At 42.0% G+C, this 19,399-nt stretch overlaps 1 protein-coding gene across 1 annotated transcript; it reads right to left on the bottom strand.

Moving 5' to 3' along the window:
* Positions 1-57: 57 nt before the first annotated feature.
* znf408 (zinc finger protein 408) lies at positions 58-5,573 on the bottom strand. The gene is made up of 5 exons (XM_067400674.1): positions 5,484-5,573; positions 4,511-4,721; positions 4,189-4,253; positions 2,425-2,675; positions 58-2,334 (listed from the first exon to the last, which is right to left on the bottom strand). The coding sequence occupies exons 1-5, from the start codon at positions 5,570-5,572 to the stop codon at positions 536-538; spliced, it is 2,415 nt and encodes an 804-aa protein (XP_067256775.1). The 5' UTR covers position 5,573; the 3' UTR covers positions 58-535.
* Between the last annotated feature and the right edge of the window lie 13,826 nt (positions 5,574-19,399).

The following is a 19,399-nucleotide window of genomic DNA, read 5'->3' on the forward strand; positions in this document are numbered from 1 at the left end:
GTTAAAATATTTTACAAAGTGCAAATATATTTTGTTATTTAAGTGTGGGTGCTTTTTGGTAACTAATCAACATAAATATCTTTCATTTTGAAATTACGATCCTATGTAGGTGAATATCTCCATTAGCTCTTATCTATCAGGGAGCTACTGCTTATCGTTTCCTCTAATAATAAACATTATGCATTTATGTAAAAAGTACAAACATAGTATTTTACTTTAACAGTTAACGTGTGAAAGAAATGATAATTTGCAACACAACAGATACAGCTTTATTCAATTTCCAGTTGTATTAGCTCATTTCCAAACACAGCTGTGTTTTGCTGATGTACAATGTCTGTATAAACAGTGATGAAACAAGGTCCACTGTGCACAAGAGTCAATATTTACTGATACCTGCCGAAAACCCTTCCAAAAATCAAAGAACAGCAAGACTTAAATTCAAAATAGCCTATACATTTATTTCACAAAGGTTGTTTTTTCTTTGGTGTGAGACATAATGTGAAGAGATTCTATATGAAATCGAAACACTTTAGTGTCACAGCCCTGTCTCTATTTCTACAGTCTCTGCCACTGAACTTAGACCATCCTGACCTTGTAATATAACCAAACAACTATTAGCGTCATGTTCTGAAACTACAATACAGTCGCTACTGGCATCATTTTCCTGCACAACTATACATTCAGCATTAGCTTCTTGTTCCTGAATCTCTATACACTTAGAAGGCTGTTCTTGCACTATTATACACTTGGTATTTTCATCAGAGACAATAATCTCGAAGATATTCTCACTGAGCTCAATACGTTGAAGCCCCTCCTCCGATCCTTTTTCCAAACCAATTGTGCCATGGTGGTACGCACCAGAGTCCAAAATGGCACCTTCTGCGTGAGACACCATAGAAAAGTCCTCTGAGGCTTGGACATACGCCACAGTCTGTCCTTCCTCCAAACTGCTGCAGTCAGTCCTACCTGGCTCATCCTCTGCTTTCTGGCCTGACCTTTTGGGTCGACCTCGTGTCGGCAATGCGTGACCAGAGTCTGACTGATGTTTGTGCAGCTGCAGATGCCGCTGTAGGCTCTGCATCATCGTGTATTTGGCTCCGCACACCTGGCAAACATGCGGCTTCTCTTCCAGGTGAGACTTTAGGTGGCGGCGGAGTTTGGTTGCCATCGTGTACCCTTTCCCGCACTGTTCACATTTGTAGGGCCTGTCTCCTGTATGCAGCCGTTCATGGGCCCGCAGCGTGTGAGGGTCCCGTAAAGCCTTACCACAGATAGGACACAGATACACTTCACCCGTGTGTGAAATCAGGTGCCGGCGCAGTTCAGGCACTTGAGAAAAGCGCAGGTCACAGTGGTCGCACTTGTAGGGTTTCTCTCCCGTGTGGATGCGCATGTGTCCAAGAAGATTGCCACGTTGGCGAAAGCTCTTGTCACAGTGCTGGCAGACGTACGGGCGTTCTCCGGTGTGCAGACGCATGTGGTTCCTCAAAGAGCCAGAATTGGCCAGTTCTTTACTGCACTCTGGACACTTGACCTTGGGAGTCTGGTAGTCCGGCTCTTTTGTCCGATGGACTTCTTTATGGACACGTAGCGAGGGCCGGCGAGCAAAAGCTTTTCCACAGATGTCACAGACAAACGGTTTCTCGCCTGAGTGGAGAACCTGGTGCTCCTTGAGGTCCCGTTTTAAGCCGTAGCTTTTGTCACAGTGCTGGCATTGAAACGGCCTCTGACCACGATGCATTAGCAGGTGGGCTTGGAAGCTCTCCTGTGAACTGTATGGTTTACCACACTCGGTGCACATGTACGGCTTCTCATTTTGATGTGTGAATTTGTGTTTCTTCAGATGGCACAGCTGAAAAAAGCTCTTGTCACACTCGTCACATTTGTACTTCCTCTCTCGGATAATAAAGTGAGGAAAATCCTGCTCATTTTGCTCCATGCTGGAACGCTCATTAGTATACAATGTTTGCATTCTGTTGTCTTTGTTATTCGAGAGCTTTTTCTTGCTGCTTAGGTCTGACTTGTTCTTTGGATCTTGTCGTTTGCAGATATGGTTGGCTGACGAGTGTACTTTTCGAGGCTTAGCGGCAAGGCGAGAGCTGGCTCTCAGGCTTCTCTCTGACTTCAGATGTTCTGATGAACTCTGGGCTTGTGATGTACTCACACTGACACTTTGAATGTCTTCTCTTGCAGGTCGCTCATCGATCTGCTCAGCTTCACTCTCCCCATGTGCCTCATCCACCCCATTCTGCTCCAGGACATTACAAGCTCCAGAGTTCTGCTCAAGATTTTTCGCCTTGGTAGGAGGTTTTATATTCTCTTGTGTGGCAGGATCTGTTAGAAGACAAAAGTTTCCACATTTTCAAAAGCACATCATCGTATTATGGACTTCTTACACAGGACAAATATTAGGTATAAACTTACATGAACAGCCAGAGAGGTGATCTAAAGCAATGGCCTCTAGAGCTTTAGCTTGATCTCTGTTTGTTCTACTACTGTTTTCACAGGCTTTTACTTGCAAGGCTTCTTCTTCAAAAGGGGCTTCTTGTTGATCTTCCCAGAGGAGTAGTTCTGTTCCTGGCTGAATGTCCCGAAAGACCCTGAGGCCCAATCTTCCATCCACCTCAAGTACACTGACATTGCTCTTTTCCTCACTCCCAGTGCTGCAGGCAAACCTGTGGAGGTAGTTAAAACAGGTCTGACTAGTAACCCCCGGTTTCACAGACCAGCTTAAGCCTGGAGATGTTTTAACTGAAAGTAACTTGTACTAACATATCTTAAAGGGTTAGTTCACCCAACAATGAAAAATCTGCCATTAATTACTCACCCTCATGTTGTTCCATACCCGTAAGATCTTTGTTCATCTTCAGAACACAAAGATATTTTTGACAAAATTTTCAGTGCCCAGAAAGCTACTAAAAACATATTTAAAACAGTTCACGTGACTACAATTTCGGAAATTTCAATGATTCACTTGATTTTGTCAGTTTGATATACGCTCTGAACCACTGATTCGAAACAAATGATTCGTAAAGCTTCGAAGCTTCATGAAGCAGTGTTTTGAAATCGCCCATCACTAGACATTGATGAATAAAGTCACTATTTTGTTATTTTTGGCACACAAAAAGTATGCTTGTCACTTTATAATATTAAGGTTGAACCACTGTAGTCACATGAACTGTTTTTAATATGTTTTTAGTAGCTTTCTGGGCATTGAAAAAGGGAGTGTTATTGCTGTCTTTGCAGGCCTCACTGAGCCAACAGATTTTGCAAAAAATATATTAATTTGTGTTCTGAAGATGAATGAAGGTCTTACGGGTTTGGAACGACATGAGGGTGAGTACTTAATGACATTATTTCCATTTTTGGGTGAACTAACCTTTTAAAATATGTCAATGCCATTGTTTTGTCTCAAGTTGTACACCAGTAATGTTTTCTTTTCTTTTTAAAAAAAAAAAAAAAAAAAAAAAAAAATACTTAAATGTCCTAATTGAACTAAAGCTTAATTCTGGCTTAATCTAAGCCCCGTCTGTGAAACCAGGCCATTATGTCTTGATTAGTTAGTAATTGTACTAAATATAATAATTAAAATATAAGAATTCTGGCTTAGGTCTGTTGTGATAATTAATCACATTTTCTTTGACATAACAGCAGTTTTGAGATAAGCCCAATTGTGCAGTGCTAATAATTATCAACTGAACGTGTACAAATGAGGGTCACCTGCGCGCCACACCGGTTTCAAGTTCCATGGAGGAGCTCAGGAAGGATAAAAGGCTGAGTGACAACAGTGCAAGACGAGAGAGGACAAGGTTTGGGACATTTATGTTTGTGTTTTATTATGTTTATATGCGGCAGTCGTCAGTAAGGGGCTGCTGATTTACTTTTTGTTGTTTATTTAGTTCCCGCCTCCTTCTTTCCTGAACTATGAACATTGTTATAATTATATTATATTATATTATATTATATTATTTTATATTATATTACATAAATTTTCACAGCATTAAAGTAAATTATGTGGGCCTGTTTTATTATAATTTTTATTACTATATTATATACTACTCCAGGTATATACATATATAAAAAAAAACTAAAAAACAACAACGCGTGAACAAAATATTAAATTGTTAATTGCAATTATTGTCAGCACAAAATTCATGATCGTGGTAGGCCTATTCTGGATAAACTTACCTCATCCAGTACATTTCCTCTGAGATTTCACATTTGAACACATTTTGGCATGTATTTTGCAACCCCTGGAGAATAAGAACACATACTTACTTCTTACTAAGGGCTATTACTATCACAGCAACAACTTATTTCACTCTAAAAACTGCTCTCGTGGCCTCATCTGAACATAGTAATGCTTCTGAAAACATATTCATTCAATATCAGATTAAGAAGTAAATTGAGTAAAGATGCTATTGTCTTGGAGCATATTTGCTGTAGTGGTGCTAAACAAACAAACCTGTCAGCCTGTTCAAAATTAAATTTGACACTGTGGTATGCATACCTCTGCTTTTTCCTTCCTGATCATTTTTTCAGGTTCCCCCAGACCTAGCAGAGTCCCTTTTTCTAGCACTCGCCCAACACACCACAGACCCAACTGTCCATCTTCAGCCAGAGAAGGACCCAGGGTCAGCCCTCGCGGTACTGATCTCAGTGCACTGTGGATGGAGTCTCTCATGTTCCCAGACCCTTTATCCCTAAAAAACCTGTTGCCACTAGGGAGAAAAAAACACCACAATAAAACAAGGTGGCAGTCTCATATTTTCATTTTGAAAGCTGTTGTTAAATGTAAGGATGGCTGGACAGCACTCACAGAACAAACGCAGATAATTCTTAATAAATGATTGTTATTTGGCTGTGTATTTACATACAGATTTTTTATATTTTACATATAGCTTCTTCTTTTTTTTTTTATTGAATTAACATTATTTTTCTTTCTCTTTTATTAGTTGTTTTTCAGATCCACATAAGATAAATATATAGACTGTTTAAAAGAGACTCCATTATAATTTATTCTGGTTTTACAGTAATAGCAACAATGGCAGTAAGTATTGGTAATTTTTGTACAGTGAATTACATTGCTAGATGCAATACTACTGAATGCATGTTGCGATGCAAATGAATGCTGTTCTGCACAATTTTCATAATATGGTAAATTTAAGAATTCGCTTTTCTTCTGCTAGTAAGTCTATAAAAAAATATGTAGTTAGTAATCTGTAAAGTAGTATGGAGAGCACAGCTAGCTGATGACAAAAAGGTGAATATTATTGTCTGATGCATTCCAAACAGTTCATAAGCAAGATAAAACACAATGGAGTAAACCGTAATTCCCCGTAAAACAGTTTTTGGGGTTGTTTTTTGCTGTGTATGTATAAAGCTTATTTATAGATGCAGGTTGTGCTAAACCCCAGCGTTCATCGAGTAGATAACTGGTCGAATCTGCGAACATAAGCATGAGAAAAACGTTTTCAACCAACTCAGGGCTATATTTCATCTGCGCTTTGGCCACTCGAAGGTCTCGTTTATCCATCCAAAACTCCGGGAAAATTATCGTTCTCCAGCGCATCGACCGGAAGTCAGGTAGCTGTAGCTGACTGTTACAGAGAAACGGTTCCCTCTAGAAACAACTAACGTTACAGCTGCACTCACCCTCTCCAAATAAAGTTGAACGTTCGTTTTGTTTTGAATGTAAGTTAAAGATAATGTTCACGACTATAATATAAAGGCATTTATTGTCGTATATACAGGTGTATAGATGTTTTTTGGCCTGTCCTTTATTTATTTTAACTACAGAACGAGAAGAAGATCCAAATTACTTTTTAATTCTTCATGAATGGTTTATGATAGTTGACGTGCATAATTGTTTCTATATCATTGGCTCTGTATTTATATAAATTACTTATTACCCATTTAATTTTGAATTACCTTTATTTATTTATTTTTACTTTGAATTAACTTTATTTACGTTTTTTTACGAGTTTTTTTCCTGGTTGTAAATGTGGTGCAAGTAGTTATATGTATGATATTTTTTTCTGAGCTTTGATTAAATCTTTAGTTTTAAATAAAATGTTAGGTTTTAATTTCTTAACGTTTAGCTTACTTCAGAAACAACGCAAATGCAAACAGACTTTCCAGCACAAGGTGGAGTTAGAGACACATCTCTGATTTACTTACAAGCCTTCAGAAGGGAGAGGAGCACAAGGTACAGATAAGGTTTGTGGAGTTTTGAGAGGGAAAAAAAAGTGAAAAGTATATTGTAAAGTATAAAACACCATTTCATCTTTTATGATTTGCCAATATTCTAATATATTTTGATTGTCTACAGTGTTTGTTAGTACAAACAAACGCAAAACACTAAACAGACACTCAAATCAGATAAAGTCTACTGCTTGATTATTCTACATGTTTTAAATTCTAAAAGTTGTAACTGGTCAAACATGCTCATTTCCTGGCAAATGCATAATATGCCAGAACAACAGCTTTATCTCTCCATTAGAGTGCATCAGAAATTATACTATTAGTTTACTATCAGATTATTTTGCTATTTGCTACTTTTGTATTGAAAGATTCAAATGGCATTATGCTGTATGCATTTTGAAGAATGTAATAGACAGTAATAGAATTCTAGATTATGTAAGCTGGCCTTGTTAGTCATGAATGTAATTCTGTAATGGAGAGACCTGAGCAGAGGAGCGAGCTAATAAAAGAAATAAATGTTAGTGTAGTGTAATATGCATGAACAAGTTTGTGCCTAGGGCCAAATTTTCCTTTTGTTATGCTACATGAAAAAGATGATGCCGTTTGAGTGGTAAAGGGTAACTGGGTGAAGTAAAGTATGCACCAGGGGCCTGTACCATGATGGTAGATGAACAAACTCAGGGTTATAGGATTAGTTTCCTGTTGACAAAACCAAACCACTCCAATCCGGCTTTGTTGGTACCATGATGCTGATCATCAACTTTCTCTGTCAACTCAGGCTTTGATCCTGAGTTTGTGGAGTGCGTGCACATGAATCTGTGACATCAGTGGCAAACAGCCAATCACATGCCTTGCAACAGATATAAAATGTGATTCACTTCTCACGAGAGAGCCAGCGCGATTCAAAACTCTTTCGCTGAAAATGAAGAATTTAAATGCATTTACACTAATGGAAAATACTTGTCTGTGAAAGAGGAGAAATAAAAGAAATGTTCTTTCTCTATCAGTGCGAGTGAAACTTGTGAAGTTAGTTGATTATAGCGATAGAGACTTAAACATACAAGGTCACATATAGTCATTTTTAAAGAGTATATTTACTCCTTATTTAGGCCTATATTACATATGATCTATATATATTAATATTAATTAAAACTAAGTGCTTAATAACTACTGTTACACTAAATCTGCGTGTGTGTAATGGATTAATAAAAATATAGATCATATGATTATACAAATCATATATAAATTATATTATTAAAACCTGACAATTTCATTGTTAAATATTTGTTTTTACTATATAATGACCTTTAATTTAGAGGAAGAGAAACTGGGGGAAAGACTTTATTGCGCTGGGTGCGTCAGTGTCACTTAGCTTACATCTAATTGGTCCAATTTCAGTTTGAGATCTCTAACCCAGAACATAACCTGCCCCGGAGCAGGTTAGCCGTGGAGCACAGGTTACTATGGCGATGAACACCGCTAAAAGTCAAGTTACTTTCATGGTACCTAAAACCCAGGATTGGCGCAAACTAATCTGAAACTTACCTGGCTAGCCAACTAATCCGGCTTCATGATACAGGCCCCAGAGGGCTGTTTCATAAAAGATGCTAAGAAAAGCGAGGATTAAACTCCAATTTCAAATTTCAGAATAGATAGACCTGTGACAAGGCCCCTGAAAAAAACAGGCCTTTTTAAGCTTTCACTAAGTAATGACTGATGTTTTTGTTAGACAAAGAGCCGGAGAAATACTAAGCAAGTGTTTCAGAGCCAGCAAAAGCTAGCAGCGCTCGTTCACTGTGAAGTTTAGCAGCAAAATGGAAATATTTGCATGACTTTTACAGATGGAGAATAAACTTGTGAAAAGTAAGTTATGCACTGAGGAAAACATCATGTCTCAAATGCATAAAATAGCACAAAATGTATGCTGTTTCCTATGGTGGATTGATTTGATCCATGATCGACCTCTAGGGCTGCTTAAGAAAAGCGTGTACATGCAATTATCTTGACTAGGTAAACCTGGATCAACTTAGCAGGACTTCGTGGTAAGGTAACTTCAGTTACCTTTTATGAAACCACTTTAGCCCCAACTCATTTGTTAGGTTCATTCAAGTCAGGTTTTCAGTCAAGTCAGGTTTCACCCAAAAATGAAAATCAACTCTCTCTCCTGAGCTTACGCTACTCCTGCATCCTACGTCATACACCGCAACTTGACTCTCTTGTGAATGAGCGGATGGACGTTAATAAAAGCTAGTGATTATAGTTTAGAAAGTTATAAATATGGATATTTTTCTTACAAAAACGCATCGCTTAATTTGCTTCAGAAGGCCTTTATTAACTTCCTGAAGCCATATGGATTACTTTTATGATGGATGGATGTACCTTTTTGGGCTTCAAAATCTTGTTTACTATTCACTGCCATTATAAAGCTTGGAAAAGCCAGAATATTTTTAATATTCTCCGATTGTGTTTGACTGAAAGAAGAAAATCATATACAGCTAGGATGGCTTGAGGGTGAGCAAATTGTGGGATAATTTTCATTTCTGGGTGAACTAACCCTTTAACGTCACCCCATTTCACAATTTATTTTACTTCCATAATCTAACATGTTTACAAATGAAACAGGAGATATATCAGGAACTGTAATAAGTGGTTGTTACATGCCAGATTGGAACTGGGTGGTTGGTGGGAAGGGTATGATGGGTTTTTGTGGCGAGGGGGGCGTGGTTCAGCGAGGTCTGCAGTGGGAGAGAGCATCGGGAGATCTTTGGTGAGTGAGTGGGTTAAATGTAAATCATGAACACCTGTTTCTCATTTCAGTAATTGGCGCGGAGATAGGTTAAAACGCCGCGAGAAGCAGGAGTCGGTGAGAGAGAGGGGAACTGCTGACTGAGCCGCTGGTGCACGACAACACTGCTGGAGTGAAGCCCATTGTGGATTGTATATGCCGTGACTGGAGTGAAGCCCTTTGTGGATTATTTTGTTTTGCTGTTGTGCGTTGCACAGTTTTTGTTGGACGTTTGTGATTATTGAAATAAAGCTCAGTCAGCAGTTGAACGCCGACCCTGTCCTCTTCCTTCTTACACTTAAGGACATTATCTTTACTACACTGGTGCCGAAACCCGGGAAGGAAAGCTGGGTGGCCGCTGCCATGCAATCTTCGTCCTCCCCATCTACATTTGCGGAAGTCATCGCGTCCCTCGCGGTCCTGCACCTGGAGCAACATCAGGCCTTGCTGGACCTGCGAGCCGACCAAAAACGGTGCTTCCAAGCCATCGTGCAGGCCCAGCAGGAGGACCACGAGAGGTTCCAGAGCTGGATTGACCGGGAGGTTCACCAGGCGACCATCGGGTAGCCGGCTGCGCCTACCCACCTGCCATTGAACAAAATGGGGCCATGTGACGACCCCGAGGCCTTCCTCGATTTGTTTGAGCGGTCTGCCGAGGCAAGTGGCTTCCCCCGGGACCAGTGGTCCATGAGGTTGGTCCCGCTCCTCTCGGGGGAGTCGCAGGTGGCGGCGCAACAGCTGCCAGCAAAGAACCTCCTGGTCTTCGACGACCTTCGGCGGGCCATCGTCCAGCGGGTCCGCCGGACCCCAGAGCAGCATCGTCAACGCTTCCGCTCCCTGGACCTGGGCGAGTCCGGCCGGCCCTTCTTGTTGGCCCAACAGCTCCGGGACTCGTGCCGCAAATGGCTAATGGCTGAGGGAAGCGACGTGGACCTGGTTATCGGTTGCGTGGTACTGGAGCAGTTTATCACTCGGCTCCGCCGAGTGGGTCAAGTGCCATCGCCCCACGTCGCTATATTTAGCCATCCAACTGGCGGAGGACCACATGGTGGCGTGCCAAGGGGTCCGCGAACCATTACAATCTGCCTCTCTCTCTCCTTCTTTTAATTCCCCCTCTCTCTGTAAACCTGTCCCTCTACCCAGGTCTCGTCCGCCCGGCCCGCCACGTGTTCCGCTCCGGGGGCGGGGTGGAACTGAACAGGGCCCGTATTATGGACCAAGAGCCCCGCCCAGGGGGGCGGGAGTCCCTGCTGCTGGGCCGGACTCCGCTCCTGCTTCTCCCCTCTCTCCGCATCAACCATTTAACCCGCTCTCTGCCACAAGAGCGGCGGGCAGGTCTGGGCCGGCCTGGGCCGGCCTGTTGGCGTTGCGGGGACCCGGAGCACTTTGTGGACAGGTGTCCAGTGATGGAGGTTGGGACGTTGATCCGGGTCCCGGACGACACGCAGGCTGCCCCCGGTCAAGCTAGCGAGTACCAAATACCTGTGAGTGTCAAAGGGGGTATCTATAAGGCTTTGGTGGACTCAGGATGTAACCAAACCTCTGTGCATCAAAGCCTGATTTCGTCTGGGCCATTGGATGCAGGCCGCTTGGTTAAGGTGAGGTGTGTGCACGGGAATGTGGTGAAATATCTGTTAGTGCCCGTCATTATTCAATTTAGGGGTCAAAAGCATAGTGTGGAGGTGGCAGTTAATCCGCACCTCCGGCATCCGATAATTTTGGTTACGAATTGGCCTGCATTTAATAAATTATTGGGGTGCTTATGCTCGGATGCCTCTTGGGGGGAAAAATCGCGGGATAAGGAGGTGCGAGTGCAGGTGGGAGAGACTGATCAGGGACCAGTGAGTTCAGCTTCAGGGGAACAGAGCGAAATTGGAATACTTATTCTTTCGGATCGCAATGACTTTCCCCTGGAGCAGTCTCACGATGAGACACTAAAACACGCGTTTGAAAAGGTCAGTACCATCAATGGTCAGCCTCTCCAGCCTGGACGTCCAATTTCTTATCCGTATTTTGCGATCATAAAAGATAGGTTGTATCGAGTGACCCAAGACACTCAGACAAAAGAAGATACGACCCAATTATTAGTTCCAAAGAGCCGCATGGAAAAGCATTCTAATCTGATGGCTGGGCATCTAGGTCAAACGGCAACGGCAACACTAAATCGTCTCATGACCCGATTCTTTTGGCCGGGCATTCACGAGAATGCGCACAGGTGGTGCGCGTCTTGTCGGGAATGTCAGTTGGTTAACCCACCGGACACCCCAAAAGCGCCGTTGCGCCCCCTCCCATTAATGCAGGTCCCCTTCGAAAGAATTGGTATGGACCTCATCGGGCCATTAGAGCGATCAGCAAGAGGGCATCGGTTTGCATTAGTCATTGTGGATTATGCAACGCGATATCCTGAAGCAGTGCCGCTCCGCAACATTTCCGCTAAGAGTGTTGCGGATGCACTATTTAGTTTAATCTCCTGAGTGGGGATTCCGAAAGAAATCCTCACTGATCAGGGAACAGCGTTTATGTCACGCACGTTACGCGAACTTTACGAATTGTTGGGCATTAAATCCGTTCGTACCAGCGTCTTTCACCCACAAACGGACGGGCTGGTCGAACAGTTTAATCGCACGCTTAAATCCATGATTCGTAAATTCGTTCAAGAGGACACCAAAAATTGGGATAAGTGGTTGGAACCTCTGTTATTTGCAGTGCGAGAGGTCTCGCAAGCCTCCACGGGGTTTTCCCCCTTCGAGCTTCTCTTTTGACGCCAGCCCCGCGGGGTATTAGACGTCCTAAGAGAGACTTGGGAAGACGGACCATCTCAGGCCAAAAATTAAATTCAGTATGTGCTGGACTTGAGAACAAAACTCCACACGTTGGGGAGGCTGTCTATGGAGAATTTGTTACAAGCCCAGCACAGACAGAGCCAGCTGTATGACAGAGGAACTAACTTACGCACATTTTCACCGGGAGATAAAGTACTTGTATTGCTTCCCACTTCAAGCTCGAAATTACTTGCAAAGTGGCAAGGACCATTTGTGGTTACACGGCAAGTGGGCGAGCTCGATTATGAGGTTGTGCGTTCCGATAGGAGGGGAGCACGTCAGATTTACCACCTCAATCTCCTTAAAAATGGAATGAGGCGGAATCAGTGATGCTGGGGACGGTGATTAGCGGAGAGGATGATCTCGGCCAGAGGCAAATATCAAAAAACAGTCCCTCGCTCTGGCCCCTGGGGGAGATCACCTCTCGCCCTCACAGCTCACTGATTTATCCAAGTTACAAGCAGAGTTTGCGGACGTATTTTCTCCCCTACCGGGCCGTACAAACCTCATTCAGCACCACATCGAGACAGAGCCGGGCGTGGTGGTTCGCAGCCGGCCTAATAGATTGCCTGAACACAAGAAAAACGAAGTTCAGGCAGAATTAGGGGCTATGCTTGAAATGGGAGTAATAGAAGAGTCCAGCAGTAACTTTTGGTTCCCAAGACGGACGGCTCAGTTCGGTTCTGTGTGGACTACCGCAAGGTGAACGCAGTGTCGAAATTCGACGCATATCCAATGCCTCGGGTGGACGAGTTGCTTGACCGGCTAAGTACGGCTCGATTTTATTTGACACTGGACTTAACGAAAGGGTATTGGCAGATCCCCTTGTCGCCATTATCCAAAGAAAAAACAGCTTTCACGACGCCGTTTGGATTGCACCAATTCGTTATCCTTCCGTTCGGGCTGTTCGGGGCACCGGCTACCTTTCAGCGTCTCATGGATAAAATTTTGCGGCCCCACGGTGCATATGCTGCTGCCTATCTGGATGATATTATTATCTTCAGTAATGACTGGCAGCGGCATATGCAGCATTTGAGGGCCGTCCTGAGATCGCTGAGGGGAGCCGGGCTCATGGCCAACCCGAAGAAGTGTGCGATTGGGCGCGTGGAAGTAAGGTATCTGGGCTTCCACTTGGGGCATGGACAGGTGCGTCCCCAAATTGATAAGACGGCAGCGATTGCGACCTGTCCGCGCCCCAAGACCAAAAAGGACGTTAGACAGTTCCTCGGGCTGGCGGGATATTATAGGAGGTTTGTTCCTAATTATTCGGCCCTCACCAGCTCGTTGACAGATCTAACTAAAAACGATGCGCCAGATACGGTCCAGTGGACGGAGCTGTGCCAGCAGGCCTTTACCCAGGTGAAGGCTGCTCTATGTGGCGGGCCATTGCTTCACTCTCCTGATTTTTCTCTCCCTTTTCTGTTGCAGACTGATGCGTCGGACAAAGGGCTGGGTGCTGTCCTGTCCCAGGAGATAGAGGGGGAGGAACAGCCGGTGCTGTACATTAGCCATAAGCTCTCAAAGAGGGAAGCTAAGTACAGCACCGTTGAGAAAGAGTGTTTGGCTATTAGGTGGGCCGTCCTCACCCTCCGCTATTATCTCCTGGGGCAGGAATTCACTCTCTGTTCGGACCACGCTCCCCTGCAGTGGCTCCACCGCATGAAGGATACCAATGCGCGGATCACTCGTTGGTATCTGGCATTACAGACTTTTAAGTTCAAGGTGGTCCACAGGCCGGGTGTTCAGATGGCTGTGGCCGATTTCCTCTCCAGAAATGGCTCCCCGGCCTGAGTCGGGCGGTGGGGGTATGTATCGAGGGGGGCGTGGTTCAGCGAGGTCTGCAGTGGGAGAGAGCATCGGGAGATCTTTGGTGAGTGAGCGGGTTAAATGTAAATCACGAACACCTGTTTCTCATTTCAGTAATTTGCGCGGAGATAGGTTAAAACGCCGCGAGAAGCAGGAGTCGGTGAGAGAGAGGGGAACTGCTGACTGAGCCGCTGGTGCACGACAACACTGCTGGAGTGAAGCCCATTGTGGATTGTATATGCCGTGACCAGGAGTGAAGCCCATTGTGGATTGTATATGCCATGACTGGAGTGAAGCCCTTTGTGGATTATTTTGTTTTGCTGTTGTGCGTTGCACAGTTTTTGTTGGATGTTTGTGATTATTGAAATAAAGCTCAGTCAGCAGTTGAACGCCGACCCTGTCCCCTTCCCTTCTACACTTAAGGACATTATCTTTACTACAGTTTTCATCAGCCAAAAAGGAAAGACATTTTGGAGTTGGAGCACATTATTACATTTTTATTAAAAACTAATAATACAAAGACTAGCATGTTTATTTGGTATAACATGCATCATTGAATCATGCACAATGAGGTCAAGAGTGTGCACTACAAAAGTATACAGGGTAAATTTGAATTACATTTTGTCTTTAATATGTGGTTTTTACATTTAATTTACATTTATTTTGACCAAAATAGTCATCATAGCGTGCCTTAAAGCAGCTAATGCTTGTTCTCTGCTCTGTCTCTGCATTGAAGTTTGTTTTCTTGTAGATTAGTCTGTTTCTGTTTTTTTTCTTCTTTCATTAACTGTTACTTTTCCCTTATCCTCTTATCTCTGTCTCCTTATCCCAGTTATTGATTTCGCAACTCATATTGAACAACCAGCCTTAGGTTTGTCAAATTGTTACAATCAGTGACTTGCACATCTTGTGTCTGTTCGTAATGAGTCGATTGTTGAGGATGAGGAGATGGCCTAAAACCATGATGATGTTCAGCAGTCACTCCTCTGTATATTACCAACAAGAACCGTGTTGAATGCAGAAAGGATCTCCATCACACAGCCTTCTCACATCACCGTGGCAACATGGATCAGTCTGACCCAGGAGAGGCTCAGAGGGCAGATTGGATGCAACACGCACACATGACTCGGTCGCTTCAAGCTGTGATTTGTAAAACATGTAGCAACCCTCATTCAGTTCAAAGGTTTTTTGGTGGCTTGGCTGAATAGAAAATATTCTCATATAACATCACCAACTCTTTCTGTACATTAAAAAAGAGAAGTAGGGCTTGCAAGGGACCTGATTTTGTTCATCAGAATTCCTTATTAGTCTGAATGGAGCTGCAATCATGTTTTGAATCAAGATTGTGTCCATACATGCTTGTGAGAGATGTGTACATTATGTAGTTTTATTGGAGGGAGATTTCAAGTGGTCATAACTGCATCCTTCTCTCCATTTGACTGAGGCCTGTCATTTACTGATGAAGCTTCTCTTTACTTTATGCATAGTGCATGTTTTATGGAAGTTTGTTCACGCTATTATGTGTTCAACTGATGTTAGAGGTCCTGGTTATGGAGTACATGCAGTGGAGTCCAAATGTCCATTAGGAAAAAAAATCTAACCCCCATTTTTTTCCCAAACATATTGGATTAAAAAATGTTCATGAATTTGAGAATTACTTGGTATTTGATATGGCAGCAACACTCAAGCTGACTTTATCATGTTGTCCAGCATGATTTAAAAATAATCCAGATCTTTTTCTGAATATCAGTAGGGTTTTGAATTGGCAGAGAGAGTCACCTGTTTCATTCTTCTTCTTTTTAGGGCCCGAGCACCGATGGTGTGAGGACCCGTCTTGTATTTGCTTGGTCAATTATTCTTCTTCTCTGAAATGAATCGCATTTTTGAGGGCCTGAACATGCTCAAAAACTCATGAAACTTTGCACACGCTTCAGAAGTGGTGAAAATTTACGTCTAATATGGGTTTTAGAATTAGGTGTGACAAAATGGCTCAATAGCGCCACCTACAAAATTTCAATTAAGCGACCTTCGGGCTACATTTTACGTAGAGGTATGAAATTTGGTAGACACATGTAACAGCCTAATACTTACAAAAAAGCCCCTGGGTGCAAAATCTGAAAACCTCAACAGGAAGTGAGATATTTTGAATTTTCTCTGCAAAATATTTGCTGTTTTTGCCATTTCCACACGTTGTACTTTAACAAACGTCTCCTAGAGCTTTAATCAGATCAACATCATATTTTGTCAGTCTAATCTTAAGGCCTTTGAGACGTTAAATTGCGAAGATCTAGAGGTTTTGTTAAAGGGTGTGTCCGTGGCGGCCTGACAAAGTTTGATGTTTCCCCATGAAAGAGGAAGCTGTTGTAACTCGGGCATACAGTGTCCGATCTGCTCCAAACTTCACATGTTTAATAAGAGTCCTGACCTGAAGACATCAGCATGGCAATATTCAGTTATAGTTAAAGCGCCACCTGCTGGCAGCAGGAAGTGTGGTGCATCAAAATGACTTTGCCTTATTTCTCCTCTACGCTTAAACGAATATCGCCCACTGTTCACCGGGTGGCGGTGAGCCCAGGTTCGAGGGCCTTTCATCGCTGCTTGCAGCTTTAATTTTTTTGTTGCTACATCCCAATGTGCCTAATTATACTATGCCCTAAAAGTATGTATTTTTTTGTGAAGAAAAGCAGATACTTTTGAGTGTGTGGCAGAAGAGTAGACGAGCTTTGGGACATATTACCAAGTCGTAAATTTGCACCCTGTGACATAGTTATGTGCATTCTGTCACTGACAGCAGCCTATCAATAATCATGTCACAGATAACATCCTCATATACACAGTCCACATTTTATTTAATTACATTTACACTCAAGAAATTCTTCATCCCCTATTGGAGACAACCTGCCAATTACATGAGAACCGCAATGATCCAGTGATCCAATCAATTTCCAATGGGCAAATCAAGTCCTGCCCTACATTTTTTTTCTTGATTGAGAAGCCATTTCACACAGATGTGCGTCACAAGAATTGTCATAGAATTGTACAGTTTGATTTCATGGTGATGTTAAGAGTGTTTATGTGTTCAAGATGTTCTGCTCCTCTCCCTCTGGCTCTGACTCTGTTTGTACCAGCTGATGCCACACAACGACAAAGGAAAGAAAGAGACAGATGAAATGATACAAAGCAGTAGAGGTAGCTTCATTCAGCTTTTTTTCTGCTTGTTTTGTCTAACAGCAAGGCTCGTGCCAGCCTCACTCCGCTCTGCATCAGAAAGAAATATTTTCTAGGGCAGCTTTTCCCTCCATCTATATTTCATGTGTTTTTGTGTGTGTGTGATGAGGGATTTTAGAAGGGTTTGTTCAAAGCAGTGTTGTGTTCGATGTGAATGAGGACAGCAGTTTTTGTGCTGTCCATTCTGGGCAAAGCAAATAATGAGCTGTAATTTTGCGGTTTTCACATAGAAAACCATTATGAGAACTTTAATGAGCCCTCTCTCTCTCTCTCTCTCTCTCTCTCTCTCTCTCTCAGTCCATTTAAATGAATGTGTGCAGCATTATGTATACAGTTTTATTTTACATACATTTGAATAAACTATGTGTTGTTTAGGAAAAGGAGATAGAAATCTTTTTCACAGGTCATTCTCTTCATTGCATCTCTTGATCATGCAGAAACATTTTTCAGTATAGCAAAACAAACATATGAATTCACGTTTATTTAAACTGAAGAGCTTGTTGCTCGGTTCTTCTGAAATAAGGCAGAAACAGAAGTCATTTTCTGTTTTCATATTGTTTCATATTTGTCATGTGAAGTGTAGTGTGTTCACATTCATACACACACACACACACACACACACACACACACACACCTATGTTTGTTTTTGTGAATTGTGGGGACTTTCCATAGACTTCAATGCATTTTACACTGAACAAACTGTACATTCTATCCCCCTACCCTGCCCCTACCCCTAAACCTAACCCTCACAGGAAACTGTGCAAACTTTTACTTTTTCACAAAAACTCATTCTATATGATTTATAAACCCATTTACATTGTGGGGACCGCTGGCTGGTCCCCACGATGTAGGTGAACTCAGGTTTATATTACATCATGGGGACATTTGGTCCCCACAATGTAATATAAACAAAAGCACACACACACACACACACACACACACACACACACACACACACACACACACACACACACACACACACACACACACACAGCTCATTCAGGAAGGGCAAGCCAGCACAATCATTTTTAGCTCTGGCAGGGCAATATCTAGCAGGTGGGAGTATTTTATTTTTATTTTTTTGAAATCAGTGGGATTATGTAAGAAGCTCATCAGTGATGCATTGCAGTTGCTGCTGGTATCCCGTGTTATTTTCAAGGCTGCTGAGCAGACAGACACTGTACTCATCCATTCTGATCATATAGACTATAATAAGACTGGGTACTGTGCCCTGCTGTGTAACCAGACAGAATACAGTCATATTAACTGTTATGCAACAACACACCATGTTTTTTTAGGATGAGAAGGAGAAAGCAGGTGAGAAAGATGACTTTAATATGCTGTTATCACCTGTTTCTCTCCATTTTGTTTCCCTCTCTCTCTCTCTCTCTCTCTCTCTGATACATTTATCAGTGTGTGTTCATTTGATGTGGTTTGTAGGAGGTGCTGTTGGTCTGGATATCTGTCACTTCCTGATCGTGTCATTTATCAAGTCTGACCATGTCTATAAATAGATCCATCAAATCTTCTGACATCAAGCAAACGCACAAGAGAAATGACACATTTTGAGAAAAGAATTTTTATTTCACACCAACACAAGGCTATTTGTTTCAAGCATATCTGTGGGTTAAAAATAGAAATACATTTCTGTCTGTATGAAATCAAGAGTTTTATGCAGTAAGCCATACAGATAGATCAGATTTCAGTGATTAACAGTGATATCTCTCTGGAAAAGTATCAAGCACAGAAATGATGTAAATCTGAAAACCATTGCACCGAAAAGATGACGGACAGGCAAATTGATATATTTACCCAAAAGACTGCTTCTTCTTCTAAAGGAACCTTTACAAATATATTTAAAGTTTGAATTTATTATAATAGCTCTGAAATTAACATATCTGATATTTTTTGTGATCTAATAATTAACTGAATTATTAGCAATTCTAAATTTGCACACTGCCTTCAGGTTGATTATATTAGAATCAAAATAATACTTGTGTCTGATGAATAACGTATGATCATATCAAAGAGAGATATATTGTAGATTTTACCATATTTTATTGTAGATTCGATTTTATTGTAATCAGGTCATACATATCAGATAACACTAAACACTGTTTAAGAGGCCTAAATATTACTGTTATTGATGTCAGATGTTAGGCATGTCAGTTGTAGAATGTGCACCCTGATGAAACACAAATACATTTCTGGAATAAATCAGGGTTATATTTGGCTACAATTTGGCTTGGAAATGGAGAGAAGGAAGCGTATACTAACTTAGGTCAAAGTACATACTTTTAAAACATACTTTTACATGGGGCAGACATCTTTAAAGGGATAGTTCAGTCAGAAATTCTGTTACCATTTACTCACCCTCAAGTTGTTCCAAACCTGTATGAATTTCTTTCTTCTGCTGAACACAAAAGTAACTTTTCTGTTCAGCAGAAGAAAGAAATTCATTCAGATTTGGAACACATTTTTTTGGGGTGTGTGTGTGTTGGGGGGGGGGTCCATTTAATGAGACTAAATTTCAACATTTTACAACATCAGGATC

This window comes from Chanodichthys erythropterus, chromosome 11, assembly GCF_024489055.1.
Source record: "Chanodichthys erythropterus isolate Z2021 chromosome 11, ASM2448905v1, whole genome shotgun sequence".
In the NCBI taxonomy this organism is placed as follows: Eukaryota; Metazoa; Chordata; class Actinopteri; order Cypriniformes; family Xenocyprididae; genus Chanodichthys; species Chanodichthys erythropterus.